This window comes from Mus caroli, unplaced genomic scaffold, assembly GCF_978045245.1.
Source record: "Mus caroli unplaced genomic scaffold, Mus_caroli_1 scaffold_4, whole genome shotgun sequence".
Lineage (NCBI taxonomy): Eukaryota > Metazoa > Chordata > Mammalia > Rodentia > Muridae > Mus > Mus caroli.
In genome coordinates, this window is record NW_028227259.1 from 54,018,350 (window position 1) to 54,034,228 (window position 15,879).

The following is a 15,879-nucleotide window of genomic DNA, read 5'->3' on the forward strand; positions in this document are numbered from 1 at the left end:
AATATTGGAGCTAAGTGAGTATGGTCCTCTATTAAGGGAAAAGCCCTGCTTAGACAGCTCAGGTGAATGAGTTACCAAATGGAACAGACGGGAGGGTGAGAACTACTCAATCGATGCATGTTTTAGGCTATCATACAAGCAGACTCATTTTAATAGGAACTCTGGACATCAGACAGGAGGCTGCACTCAGATGGTTAGTATACATCATGCCTCTGACCATCAAGCCTACCAACTGGCTCAATGAAGTAAAGCGAGCAGACACATGATTCATTTCCATGTCGACTGTATGTCACAGCTGAAGGCTAAAAAAAAGTGTATGTCCAGAACATCCAACACAGTTGAATGTTAGTTAGAAATGTAGTTAGAATGTAGTTAGAAATGGCTGGTGAGGTTTAAGCCTAAGCAGTGCCTTACATGCATAATCAAGGGAATCATAACACGACATTCCGTTCTATTTACTCATCCAGTTTTAGTCCAACAGCCAAATGTGACGGGACTGTTATCTAAACTTAAACTTCCTGGTGCCGGCTTGCATGGGTTTTTTTTTTTTTAATGACCCTTTTAGTAAAGTTACTACTATGTAAAGAAAGGAGAGGGAACTGCAGAAGAGAAAGAAAGAAATTGAGCCATAGCAGGGAAATTGTTCAGCTACCATTATGGGAATACACTCAGCCTATGTGCTCAAGAAAATGTGAACTTACAACTAAAATCGACCATATGTGCAGACATATTGGGACAGTTTCTGAATTGCACATTTATACAAAGCTGTATGCAACAATGATCTTTACAAAAAAGACCTAACCCAGAGGACCTTCTCTGCCCTAAAGGAAGATAGAGCTCGAAAGATTTACCCCTCCATCGCTCAAATCGCCTTTTTAATCTACCAACTCTTTTTATAAAACATAAGAATGGGCCATGTCCTGCTACCTTACAAAGAGCAGAAGATTGAAGACAAGCTGGAATGCTCTTAAAAGTATTGAAGTCCTTTGTTTCCCACATGCTAAATGTGAAAATAGAAGAAAGAGACCTTAAGGTCTAGACCTTAAGGCAAAGACAAAAATCTATCCACTATTGGCCAAGATTTCCAGCAAAGAATCAGACTTTGAACATGCTGAAGTTGAATTAGAAGGATGAATAGAGTTGCTATCTTTAAAAAAAAAATAACATTTGCATCCAATTTTTCAAGACATTAATTTCTAAACAGGAGATGAAAGGAGAAGAAATCAAAATGTTTAATAACATTTCCAACTTCTTAAGGGCTGGAAGGAACTCAGAACCTTTGGAAAAAGCTGGCTGAAAAATTATTTTCAGACCAGTTTTCACTATTGAGAAGGACGGAGCATTTATCAAATAACTTTTAGCTTCAATTTTCACAAAGGCTAGTTTGCTGATGGGGTGGATAATAAAACTGAAGATTTATGTTGCATTAACCGCTGCAGTAAATCCTCGTTACACTAAAACACGGGAGATAAACAATAATAATTTAAAAAAAGTCTGATGGTATTAACTGACTTTGTATTACCAAAATCTTTATCAGGGAGCGTGGAGCTTGCTGGTTAGCTGGGGAGAAATCAAGAAATGGTTGTTTCTCGTGAAATACTAAGTGATTCTTCGTAAGAGGGGTTTGACTGAGGAGAGCTGGGGAAGCAGCTGAGACTTGACTTTTGCTTAGCGCTATAGAGGCCAAGTAACATGTTAGATACTTTTGAATGGATTATCTCAGGAAAATGGCCTGTATTCCTAGACACCAGTGAGTCTAGTTTAATTTCAATGTTGATTCCTGGTACACTCCCTGTACATTTGTAATTTGGAGTAACATAAAAATTGTTGCTTTTTCTTTCTCTAGGAGGAGAGCTCCATTTAAACCTTCAGAACAAAAGACTTTTGTTTTTAGTTCCAAAGTAGTTGCGAATGACTTCATCCCAAATTCTCATGGCACTTCTGGGGAAGAACCTGTGCTCAGCATGTACACTCCCTGTGTTCCACACTCAGCACCCCACCAACACACACATATGTACATGTATGCAGGCACACACAAACATACACATACATACAGTATTATGAATATTATGCAGAACTGAACAGTCTAGTTAACTAATTTTATTTTTTTTGAATGGTAACATAGTTGACAGTTAGATATATAGCTAGTCAGAAAGAATCACTGAAAAAAATACTGTCCTCATTCTTAATGTTGAGTACACTTAGTGAGTGGAGAACTAACTTACTAAATGTTTCCTACTAAAGTGTATTTTGGGGACAGAAACAAAAATATAGCATTAAGACCTCCAAAACTACTTCTAGGCAAATACTACATAGAATCTTCCAGACTAGAATTTAAGGCTACCCTGAGTCAATCCAGTGGCTAAAGATCAAGTAAAAGCTGAGATGCAATCAAATTTATAGACTGATAATAGCATTCTTTAAAAGCTTTATTTGAATATCGTTAGAATATAAAAGTTGCACTATTCAATGTAAATATTTTGATGAATTTGGACATCTGATTTCACTTGCCAAAACTTGGCTATAATAAGGCATTAATTTCCCTGTTTCCTTGTGCTCTCTCTCTCTCTCTCTCTACTTAATATCAGATCTAACATTTAAGCCTATCAAAATGTACACTATTAGGAATGATGCTGTAATCAGCCCTATGGCATTTCTTTTTCTTACAAAACTAAAAATTTTCCAAATACTGAATTTAAAGTCATGGCATAATATATATTTCCTGCTAATGGAAATTTCTTGTAAAGGCTAAATACTCTAAAACCATGAGAACTGGTTTATATAGGATATTGGGCTCTTTTCTCTAAGAAGAATGACTGACGTAGCTACATTTGGAAAGAAACATTCATAACCAACAGTTATGATGTGTTGCTTATGGATGCTTGGCTGTATAGTGACCAACAGAGGAGAGCTCCGTAAGAGGCTAGCCATTTCTCAGCATCTTGGTTGGGTTTAAATCTTGGTTGGGTTTAAATCTTGGTTGGGTTTAAGCACTGAGTCATATCATAATGTCTAGATTGGTTCTTTAAATTAACATCTCATTATCATGTTTTCTTGCAGAAATGGTACAGATTGCAAATGGAATTGGACTTGGATTTCAGCAAGAAATTAAAACAGTGACAGTTCAGACACTAGGTACTAATCTCTGGTATTCATAGCTCCAGTGCAATATGAATTATTTTAAACTTAGGGAACAGAGAAAGGCAGGGAGTCAGTTGGTTTTTGAGATGGCTTGAATGGAAGTCACACAAAAGCTGACACTATGCCATGGTAATATTCAAACATGATGGAGAATTCTGTTTCCAGTGTCTAATTGTTAATGTTCTCTTAGCTTTATAAAGATTTGCTCAAACTGAACTCTATTAAGACTTTCAGACCTCCAATTCATGACAACTGTGAAGACCTCCTAGACCACTTTCCTTGAAAAATTCAACGTAAATGCAATGCAGCCCACAAGACAAAACTGAACACTTATTCTGTAAAATATCAATGACCGCATTTTAAGATTTCTTAAGTTTCCTTCTGGGACTTCAGAATTGCTGGTCCTCTAGATACATGATTGCTCTGGTTAGTAGATCAGGCAACATTGCATCCAAGACATCACAAACTCAAGTGGCTCTTCATCCCATTGCTTTTAAGAGCACTCAAAAGCTGAATGGAAGTCACCTATATAGCTAACATAGGTGTCCTATGTTGGCTTCCATAGATAACTTCCTGAATGGAATCTAAAGCAAATGAGTTAGTAATCATTGTAGGCAAGCTGTGCTCAAGCCTATAAAAGTAGTTCTATTTTTAAATGCATCATGGTACATGAAAGAAAACCTTTAGGACGGGGAGAAGCAAATCAATTACAAAAATCTTCCTGTGGTTAAAGTCATTACACAGTGCCACTATGTTTTCAAAACAGTTCAAAATCTTTAGCATGAGTTACAAGACTCCAAAACCTTCTTGCCACTCCACTGAGATCTATTGGCTGATCTCCGGTCCATCCTACCCCAGTGTTACAGTTAAATCACTAGAGGTTCCCAGGATAATGAATTATGTTCCAGAGATCCTTCCTAGGCACAGTCTTGGAAGCAATGTTCAATAAAATCATAGTCCAATGGAAGTAACCCAAAAATTTCTAAGAGCCACATTAACATAAAAAGAAACAGAAAATAATATTAATAAAGCATACTATTTACCTCAAAATAGTAAAATAGCATATCTCATGATAGATGCAAAAGCACTTGGATCTTTCCCACTGTTTTTCCTACTAAGTTTTCAAGATTCATTCACACAATGTCTGTGTAATTCATACTGGACACAGTAATTGTTAACAAAAACCTTTGACCTCCCCCACCTTCAAAATTTTGACCACTTTCAACCTCCCGAGATGTTTGCTCTTCCTCACCCACAAATCTGGATGGTCTCTTTTAACCATGTGCTTTAGATGAACCTTCTGCCATGCCACTAATCACATCATATTTCCAGCTACTACATCTTTACCTGCCAGTTGATTTTAAGCTCTTTAGATTCAGGTGCCACATCTTACCTAAATTCACATCTCAAGCACCTGGAGTTACTTGTCACAAGATTCTAAGACTACATATATGTTCAAAAGAAACAACGTATAACTTTCCAAGTGGGAATTTAGTCAACAGAAAGTCTCAAATATGTATGAAGCACTACCTATAAATCACTGTGTTAGTAAACAGTTTCTGTTCCCTAGGTTTCTTTTTTCAAATGCCTTTTCATATCTAAATAAATACCAATGCCAAAATTTCACCAGTGCCTAGTACTTAATGCATGATGCTTTCATATAGCCAAATTGACATTTGAATTACTCCAAGACCTCATTCAAAGGATACTGATAAAGACTGTCTTGGTCGAAGAATCAAACCAACATTTCAGAGACAAAGTGAAGAGAGGGAGAGTTTAAGAATGCTTTTGTGTCATCAGAACTAATGGCTAATCACTGGATGCTTTTAGAGACAGATAAGACAGAAAAAGGTGTCTGTCTTCCCTCCATTATTCCAATTAAGAACCTAGACTTAAATTATTTTGGTAGGCATAAAATAAATACATATCACTTATCTACATATTTTTGATTAAAATATTCATCTGGCTTTGATTAGAACTGCACTGTATTTTGCCCAAATGAGCAAATGCCCCATATTTAAGGAAAAAAATGTCAAGAACTTTATGTGATATAAATTTACAAACAGTAAATGCAATGAATCAGCAAACATTGTCAATGCATGGTCTCTCAATGCGGTTCTCTTTTGTAATGAGTAACTTCAGTGTATGCTGTGGAAAGGCTTTGTAAACTAGACAGCACTCCTAATGGGAGTTCTGATAATTGTTGGATAATAATTAAATACAGCGGTATTAGAAAAGTTGAAATTTTCATTTTCATTAGTCTTTCTAAGTGTGAACTAATGACACTCCCGCATATCTTAGCATCACAGCTTATTTGAAAGTCAAGAAAAAAAATGAGGTAAAGTGTTATAATTTGCAGAATGCCTTTGATTTGGTCCTTGGTAGATCTGGAATTAAATGGCAGGAATCACCTAGAACTTCAGCCTAACCATTCAATTATTTCTCCCTTATTGCTTTCAGTTTTTATGATTAACAAACCTCTCATTTAACCTTTCTTCTCTAGTTGGTGACTATCAGCTAAAACTTGATTTGACACCATCGGTGAGGTGTTTTATAGAGTTAGCTTATCTATTTTTTTATATTACTGGATTTTTTTTATATATTACAGGAACTCAGCTTTAATGGCTACAGCTTATTTCTTTAAAACTTGGTTAGCTTATATGCAAAATATGTCAAATGCTGCCTTGCACAGCAGTGACTTGGAGCGGCTAGCAGAGACAGGCAGCAGGTGCAATGAACCAAAACAGTGCCATATCTCATTGATTAGCCACAGCTCCCAGGAGCACTATGTTGGGAAAGACCCTAAGGCTCTGTGGGACCTTAGAGGGACAGAGTTATGTGATTGATTAAGAATGTTTGCCATAGGCATGTGCTGGATTTTGACCACCTGAGTGCTACAGCTTTTGCCGTCCACAGTCCATGATGGTTAGTAGTAGCAAGAGAAATCTGGGACCAGAGGGCATATTAATAGTTAGTGAAGGACAGTATTGGATTTTAGGGAACAGATAGGTTCAGCATAACCTATATCTTCACTTATGAGCATCAATCAGCATTGCCCACATGGTAGGTGACTGTATCAACCCATCCTCCAGTCAGATGCTGGCCATTAGAGGTAAGAAATGCTGAGTTTCTTAGTTAGGCTTCCTCTAGGACTATAAATAGGATGTAGAAGCTCCTGAAAATCTACTCAAAGAGAGAAGCATCAGGAATCAGCTCAGAAAACACATGGTTTCCAAGTCCTATCAAACCAAAGACACCTTTTCTCTCTCCTTTTATTTTTCAAAAACATAACTTGAGAGCTAAGGAACTTCATAACTCAACTATAATGAAAAATAGTAATATGACACCATTTAATTTTCAAATAAGAGGGTCTTAAGACTCTAATATTTTAAAGCCAAAAAGTCAAATATTTTCCTTGTGAACAAAGCATTAGCTTTTAAGTGTTGTTTAATCTGAAGAAGAAGAAAAAAAAATCACAGAGGAAAAGAAAAGAAAACCAATTGGCTCCATGCTGCTTACAATCGCTTTCTGCTTCTGCCTCTCTCTCTGCTTGGCCCTTTCAGACTCCCGCTTCTCATGCTCTTTGCGGTATTCATCCCTCTTCAGTCTTTCGTGCTCGTAGGCTTCATAGCTGTCATACCTGGGAAATACAACTTCATCAATAAGTCAACCATCTCTATTTGCATGAAAATATACATCAGTATTTGGAAAGGGGGGGAAAGAGTTTAGGGTAATGTCTTGTCTTCTAAAGGGGGGGGGGAGTGGAGGATGGGGAGCAGAAGGAAAGGGGCAGGTCTCATTACCTGGGCCTACGGCTGTAGGGTGACCTTGAACGTGATCTCACATACAAGGGAGAATTGCGGTGTGTGCGGTGTCTGTAGTGGCTTGATTCATAGTAGTAACAGGATCTGGGAGAGAGGAGAAAAGCAAGGAGGACATTTGCAACTGCCTCTTAGCTCAAGTTTACAGAGCCCACTGAATATCATTGGATTGCCTTTTCTCTCCTAGCAAGATCTTCCGAGGAAAGCTGCGGCCAGCTAGTCAGCCTGGAGACCTAGAAGTGATAAACTCCTTCTCCATGTCTCAAGTACATGGTACATCTCATGGTGCAGATATTACCCTGGCTCACGGGAATGGTATGCTGCCATTCATGGGTCTCAACTCTCTGGGGATAGGGCTGTTTTTCAGGTAGTGGCAAAAACTTACATAAGCAAGTTTCTTACATATGGCTCTCTTATGTTCTGACTGGCCAAGGTAGAGTCCTCAGAGCAAGGTGTGTGAGAGAAGATGGAGGAGAAGGGGATGCACAACCCTCGGTTTGTTACTCGAGTGGCTCCAGAAGAGCAATCCTGAGGCTGGAAATTTCCTATTACTTCCGGGGAAAGACTTTAGCACTGGGAGGGGGTTTGACAGCCTTACCTTGAAGAGGATCTACTGCCTGGGGACCTTGATCTTGACCTGGAATATGGTGATCGGGAACACGACCTGTGTCGAGAAAAGGATCTTGAACGAGAGCGCATCCTTTGGGGTCTTTGAGAAAATAAGGATTTCGGTGGTGACACTGAATCTCGACACGGAGAGTTAAAGGAAGAGCAAGAAGGCGACACATCGAACAATGAATAGGGCTGCGTGCCATCCCAAGGGTAGCTCAGTTTATCACTTTCATCTTCACTGTCATCAAATAGGCCATCCATGGCTAGTCCTGAATTTATAAACACAGGTAGTTTGGAGAATTGTTCATTACTGAAGTCGCCATCCCTTAGTTCACTGGTCTTGTCTGATTTGTCGTCAAACACAGCTTGACAGGGATGACCGAAGTGCTTGTTCAGCTCCGCTCGGATTTCCTGGTCTTGGAGCTGTTTTCTGGTGCTGCAAGGAGAGACCTGCTTGCTGGCCTCCAAAGTCTCTCTCAGGTAGCACTGGCCTGAATCTGTGGAAGAACAGATGTGCCCCTGCCAGTCACAGGAGGCATCTTTGAAGTCTAGTTGTCTAGAGTCTTGGAGCTCCTGTGATATGTTAATGAGTATATCCGTTTTGGAATTGAGTGACTGACAGTAGTCATGGTCACCAAACAGCCGGAGACTGGGCCGTTTAGTCTTCCTTTCCTCGTGTCCTCGGCTGAGCCCTGAGGACTTGCTGAGTTGTGCATACAACTCAGATTGCTCGGGCCCTTTCTTGGTGGAGTGGCTGCCTTGGGTACTAGAACACTCACTGTACCGGGCCCTCTTGGTTGGCGGTGGCACCACGGTCTTGCAAGAGGGCTTCAGCTTCGGCGAAGCCTTGAAAGGGTTATCTTGGTTGGCTTTATGAGGAGGAGTCGTGGGAGGAGTTAGGCCTATGACAAAAGAGAAACAAAAAGAAATGTAGGAGAGGAAAAAGAAAAAAGAGAGAGAACAGAGATGGAGATAATGTTCTTCAAGGACGAACATATTTCCTAACTTTTCTTAGATTTCAGACCATAGTTAAAACCGAGTGAAGAAGGAAACTGAATCCATGACAGGGCCTGAAAAGTGAACTCTTCTCCTAGGCCTCTGTCACCCATCAAAGATGGATGAACAGTGGCTGGCGGCTGCGAAGGCTGTGATATTTTGTAGATCAAACATCTATGCTAACAAAATCCTGCTGCCTAGAAAACGGGACTGTGTTGCTGCCTCAGAAGCAGCCGTCACCAACACTGGCGTTTTTAAGGGTGTTGCTGAGGTCATTTAAAGGGAATCGATGTGTTGGGACATGAGAATCATGAAACAGCCTTGGTGGCATTTGTCTGCAAAGAATGCTAAAGGAAAAAAATAAAATAAAATAAAAGTGGTTCAAGGCTCTTTGAACAATTAAGAATGTACCCATGGGGCAATATTGAAAATAATTTAAATAATAATAATAATGACAGCAAATTTTATTCATGGTGGGAATTATACACACAGACATCTTTGAAATAATTTCAGCAATATCGGATGGCCCCACTGAACATAGGGAACTGAAGCCCCTCCACAACTTGAAGGCAGTGAGTCTTTGTCTCCACAGTTCATTAACTTAGTAAACCATGGCTAATGTAGGTATAATACATTCTTGTAAGCATAACTAATACATTCTGTCTAAAATATGGTTCTGCGACGGAAAGCTGAGTGCAAAGTGGCTCTAAATATCACCGTGCCAGGGGGACCATTTTATTTAGAGCACATTGTCACTGAGGGTGATGAGATAGAAGGACTGAAACGAATCCAAGATTCAGCAGCTAATTACATAAGGAGCAACTAAAGGAAGACCAGGGTGCCTGTGGGTTGGTGCCTTGCCTGCCTGCCTGCCTTACTACAGAAAATTCAAAAGGGTAAGATATTCTGAGACATAGCAGTTACCTCTAAGACTCGCCATGAATAAACTCTATTCATCCTGTCCTGCCCAGGAAGAATCACTGTGAAGCTCCACTGTCCAAGGGACTTTGAAGGAGGGCAGGCTACAGTTTAAATGGCTTTATTCTTATAAGGAAACATTTTAGTTTATAATAGATTTTATACTTAAGAGGATGGGTGGATGCTATTCAGAAAAAAAAAAGGCTCCAAACCAGTTAATAAGCCTGGGGTGAGTCTCAAGGCAACTGTGCATTTCAAGGGGGAAAAACATTCCTACCTGGCTGGGAAAAATATATATATAAATACATATAAATATGTCAAGAACCAAGTAGATCAAAGAGAGCCATGTGAAATTTTGTTATAAAATATAAATTTTGTCTTGTTCTCCTACTTGATGATAAAGATGCGGAAGAAATTAATATTTTCTCCTTTAAAAGATTTTGAGACAATCTTTGGCAAGTTTTAGCTTGTCGGGCTAATTATCTCAGTGGAGAAAGACAGAGAACATTCAGAAAGACAATACAGGTATGGGTGTTCTTCCTTCGGGCGCACCTGAGTTGCACAGGGGCTGGCTTTGTTCATGTGCCCACTCTTTGCTTCAGCGGAGAAGTAGGAAATTTTTCCCAGCATGAAACTTCTATGCTGTGGAGGTGAATGTTCGTTTTGTACCCTTCTCCATTAGAGATGAGCATGACTTGTTCTCAAGCTTAGGAAGTCCCTATTCCTTTTGCTTATACTCTGCATTGCTCTGTTCCTCCTTTGAGATTTCTACCACAGGCTATCTTTGGTAAACAAGGTAATACATTTTTAAAGTATTCATGCTCAAAAATGATGATATTGGGTTCTTGAACCCTCGCCATTGGAGCCAAAGAGGCTCATAAACCGATGATGAGGGACTCAGCTGTATAGTTCCCATTGAAAACCTAAGGGCTCTCCCCCTCTCCTGGGCTTAAATACTCAGCAGCCATGTTAAAAGTCTGGTGTGACAGAATGTAGCCTAAGCGATGGGTGTCAGAGTCAAATGAGTTTCAGAAGCTCCTTGTCTGGAAAACCTCACCAAATCCATGAGATCAGGTTCAGTGAGTGACTCTGTCTCAAAATCAGTCAATAAATAAAGATGAAGAGTGACAGAGTAAAGCCATCTGATTCTAAAACCCTGGCTTCCACATGCACCTACATCAATGTGTATCACACATGCACATGCCAACACCAACAGCTACCTACTCCACCCGTACATACTACACCATACACATACACACATACATATACACACTAATGAGGTATAAGTGGAATAAGTGCCTATAAGTGCTACCCAAACAAACAAAAACAAAACCAAGAAAAGAATCAAAGAGAGAGAGAGAGAAAGAGAGAGAGACAGAGACAGAGACAGAGAGAGACAGAGCAAAAAGTGACCCTTGACCTCGGAGTGAGTGAATGCCGTTCCGCACCCAGCATCCCCCTGCATAAATTCTCTTTATGTTCATTCAGTTTAGGGTAAGGTTTACTTTTCTACTGACTGGTGTTGGGGTGACGCACATCCAGTGCACTGCATGTCTCTGAATCTCTTTGCCTTTTGCTTTTTTTTTTGTTTTGGTTTGGTTTTTGTTTTTAACAAGAAGCATGCCACTTTTCTCCATGGGGGTCGTGAGTACTTTGTAGGATGCCATGTGGACTTAATTGTCTTACAGGTTATCTTGCTCATTTTCATTTTTCTTTCAGTTTCTCTCTGAGTAGTTAGTCTCAGGTGTGAGTGGCCTAAGAGTCACTTAGGAGGCTGGTTACACATTTTTAATGAGATGGCTCCCAGACCACAGACTGAGAACCAAGGTCTTTGAACATCTGGATGGCACGTGCGTGGCCTTTACTCCAAATATCTGTGTTTTGACTGACAGTCCAGATGTATAAAAAGAAACCCTGAACTTCAGAAATGCCAAATTAGGCCACTATAAAAGAGAGACGAGCTCTAAAAATACCTTGTCTATCTAGGGATTTTAAATATAGAAATTCTTTTACTCTTGAACATCTGAAACCCTTGTCCCAGTATCTAAGCTAATTATTGTTTAAATAAATGGTTTTCCAGTTGTTCTTGGCTGTCCTGGTCCTGTGATTGTACTTCATTTCTGTTAATGACTAAGTTTTTTTTTTAATGGTCTTCCCAGAAGAGAACCTCTTGCCACTGAATAGACATCCATAGGGCACTTACTATGTACTGGATGCTACACGGGTTGCTGGTACTTTAAAGACTCTACCCCCAGGGACATCACAGGTCCTTTTAATAAAGAGGCCATTTTTTTCCAATTTTGAAATAATTATGTTTTCTTTTTTGTGGAAGATATGCTTAAAATGGAGGGAAATGATCTGGGGAAAACCAAATGAGTGCTGTGGGTGGAACCCGAGGTTGTGGGATTTTGGTCACATCATCTGCTAACTCAAATTCCACTTGCTCATTCGAGTGTAACAGTTCACTGTTGGTGCATGGGAGAGTAGGGGAAATTTCTTAGGTAATTTGCTATTTTCTTTATATTCTTTACCTAAACCCCCATAATCAGAGACTATCTCTACATGAGATTGAGAAAACTCATGGATGACAGACTTCGTATCACTCGGTACTTAATTGAAAATCTATTTCTAGATAGAGACAAGACCTAGGGCAAACTAAAGCAAAACAAAAGCACAAAGAACATTAGGGTTTTTTTTTTGTTATTTCTTTTAGTGTTGTGTCAAACTTTTAAGCATTGCTGACGGGACAGGTTACCCCTCTTGGCCCTTGAATCAGCTATATTTCTCTAACCTGACTTGCTCTGCCCACAGTTTCTTCCCCTGTGGTTCGGGGGAGGTCAACATTCAATTCCTTAATGCTCAATTCCTTTCTCATCTTTCCACTAATAGCTGGACTCTCAATTTCATGCCACAAGCCTAAATCAACAGTGTTAATGCCTCCCATAACCTCTGGCTCCTTTCCTGCGTGTTGATTTTTCTGGGGAATGTGTACATTTTAGTGTTGACAGTACAAGGTATATTCCATGCTCTCTCTTGAACTTAGCAGGTTTTGACAGATTTATGTGAGGACAGATGGCCATTACAGGCTGAAGGCTGACAAGAGGCAGTTCAGAGCATTGTTAAGACACTTGCACAAACTCTCAGCAGTACAGCTCCGTGCAGAATGTAATTCAGACTATAGCTTTTTTATTGCTGCCTATTTTCTTTTGTCAAAAGAGCCTGCTGCGCGGAGCAACAAATGGCTGCTATTACCCAGAATGTAATGGGTGTCAGACAAATCACGTAACACAAACAATCAAGAGTATGTAGGTCATATTTCAACAGAGCACAACCTTAGCAATATTTATGATTACTGCATTGAAATGTGCTCTATAATAAACAAGTGCCTCTCCGTCACTCACACTCCCTCACACTTCTGCACAGCCGATCTGGGAGAAGTGGCACACATTCCACAAGTCATTGTTTTAAACAGCCCTTTTATTTAAAGAAAAAAAAAGTCAGAGACAAGTTTGGTTTAGATTTGTTTTGGTTTGTTTTGTTTTTCATTATGTGCCACGAAGTGGTTTTCTTTGAGTAGCTCTCCTTGGAGTTTGTGTGTTTCATTGAGTGACTAAAAAATGGTGAAGCCTCGGACCTGTTTCTCGAGCACTGGTATCTACCTATATTATTGCAGGACTTTGTTTCCTTTCTCTCTCTCTCTCTCTCTCTCTCTCTCTCTCTCTCTCTCTCTCTCTCTCTCTCTGTGTGTGTGTGTGTGTGTGTGTGTGTGTGTGTGTGCATGTACAGTGTACAATCTCAGAATCTCCTGCTAATGCTGAAGTTTTCCTCCAAGTTAATTTAGCAGGATTTTGCTCTGGCTGTGTGACAACTCAAGATATGAAGGGAAAACAGCGACGGGTTGGTTAAGTGAGCTTAAAAGTTGACCAAGATGTGAAGGCAGGGCAAAGCCAAGCAGACCTTTATTTTCTCCTGTACCTCAGAGCTTCAGAACTTGGTGAGCATGTCAAGAGAGCACAGAGATGACTAATACTGTGGGACGGTAGCTGCTGTGACAATAGGTGCTAAATTGTTTGTCTGATCCTGGTTCCTAGAATGTCCTCTGCACAATTCCCAAGACTCACTCAGGCAACACTAAATCCATTCACTAAAGTGTTAACCCTTGGCACAGCAAGGCCTCCTATGTGTTACTCTAGTTCTCTCTAGCTGGCATCCATCCACACTGACTAGGAATTAATTCCCTGCCTGATGTCATGAATTCTTTTGCATATCACGCCTAATCATTAGGAATGAAACTGACTTCACAGAAGATCTTCAGGACTTTCCTACAAAACGCCCCTACTGCCACAATTTTTACTTGTAAAATTCAAAGTGGAAGTTATTATTCATTGTCCCTTAATTACTGTCCCACAGATCTGGTGCTGGGAACCTGGAATTGTAGTTATCTACTACTAAAGTCCAAAGCTGATGTGAGGTTGGAAGTTCCTTTGTTATGTTTGGCCAAAATAGGCAATGGGATGCTATCATTTTCAGCAAAGTAAACAGAAGAAAGTGTGAGCACTATAGACTTCTGGCTGAGATGAATGAGGCTGAAAATAGAGATAAAGGATAGCATTCCTGACAGGCAGAGTCGCCAAACACTACACCGGGCTCCAAAGAAAATTTGCTGGGTCTCCTTTCCATCAATTCTTCTTAAATAGGAATGGATCAAAAAAAAAAAAATCTTCCAAAGTCAGTTTGTACTTTCCTTTGTAAAAATTACATTTATTGCTATTATTCTTGTTGATGATGTTGTTATTAATTTGTGTAAGTGTGTGGTAGCACATGGGTATGCGCATGAGTACATGTATATGTGAATGCACAGATGTGTGTGTGTGTGTGTTTCAAATTATTCAGGTCAGAGAACAAGCCACAGAAGCTGGTTTGAGCAAACAAATTCAGGTTGTCAAGCTTAGCAACAAGTGAATTAACCATTGAACAATCTCACTGGTTCACTTCCCAATTTTCTAAAGCCATTTTTGTCTTTTCCTGAAAAGAACTACTAGCTACTGTTTAAAGTTCATGTTTATCTCTTTTTCTCAAAGCACATCAAATGGAGAAGAAATAGCTACCGGAAGTACAAGCTGCATGGAGACTAACCAATGTTGCTTTTAGAAAAATAAAGTTTCTTCTCTTAAATGAGAAATTTAAAATAGAAGAAATTAGAAATAAATTGGTTTATATGTACTTGTTTTAATCACAAGTTCACTAAAGCACACTTTGAATGATTAGTTATTTCAACTAAGGGAAAATAATGAATTAAAAATAAATGACATCATAAAATGCAGATGGAGGGCCCAGCCTCACATAGGACATCTATAACAGAACTTCTGGGTTTCCTTTCCATGGATTCTTCGTAAACAGGAACGGATTAAACAACGTTCCAAAGTCAGTTTGTGCTTTCCTTTTTAAAAGAATTACATTTACTGCTATTGTTGCTGTCTTCTTGTTATTAGTAATTTATGTAAGTGTGTGGTAGCATATGGGATCATCACAGAGGAAGGGCACAAAGACTGTACAAAGCTGAAGACCAGAATGAATTTCCAGGATAGTATTTCTGGATATGGCATGGATGAACCCATAAACTCAAACAATATGGCTGCCTGCACAAGACCTGAATAGATTTCATCAGGCATCACAGACAGTGGAGTTTCACAGTGCCACCTATAAAAAGGGGAACTGCAGGCAGTGGGTGGCTGCTGAGGAAAGTCAGTGCAGTTGTTGTTTTCTATTTCTTCTTCTTCTTCTCCTTCTTCTTCTCCTTCTCCTTCTCCTTCTCCTTCTCCTTCTCCTTCTCCTTCTCCTTCTCCTTCTCCTTCTCCTCCTCCTCCTCCTCCTCCTCCTCCTCCTCCTCCTCCTCCTCCTCCTCCTCCTTCTTCTTCTTCTTCTTCTTCTTCTTCTTCTTCTTCTTCTTCTTCATTTTTCAGGGATGAGACCTGAACCCTAAGTAGTCAACCCTAAATTAGGGCAACTCTCAATGTGTGTGTGCCTGTGTGTGCCTGTGTGTGTATGTGTCTTTGTGTGTGTGTAATATATGACAAAAACAATTATAGAAAAAGAGTAAATGAATTTGAGATGGGTGGTTTTGGGAGGAGTTGGGGTGGAAATGATGCAAATACATTGCACTTATTTATGAAATCCTCAAACAAATAATATAATAACAAACCAAATTAACCGCATGTCTACCCCATTTCAAACAAGGTAACCAAATATATGTGAATGGAAGAAAATATGGGCAGAACCCAGTGGTCTAAGAGTAAAAAGACAGCTGGTTATTTTGTTCTATTCATCTTTTTATCAGTTATAAAACAGCTCTATTGCTTTCACCATGTTTATAGTGATAACCAAAATATGT

At 39.6% G+C, this 15,879-nt stretch overlaps 1 protein-coding gene across 4 annotated transcripts in view; it reads right to left on the reverse strand.

Annotated features, from left to right (window-relative positions):
* Nucleotides 1–15,879, reverse strand: part of Ppargc1a (PPARG coactivator 1 alpha) — a 661,563-nt gene that overhangs the window by 13,742 nt on the left and 631,942 nt on the right. For all 4 annotated transcript variants that reach the window (XM_021162167.3, XM_029477626.2, XM_029477627.2 and 1 more), the window contains 3 exons: nucleotides 7,561–8,476; nucleotides 6,945–7,049; nucleotides 6,661–6,781 (listed from right to left, as the gene is read on the reverse strand). In XM_021162167.3, coding sequence (XP_021017826.1) covers nucleotides 6,661–6,781; nucleotides 6,945–7,049; nucleotides 7,561–8,476 — 1,142 coding nt within the window. The remainder of the gene's footprint in view (nucleotides 1–6,660; nucleotides 6,782–6,944; nucleotides 7,050–7,560; nucleotides 8,477–15,879) is intronic.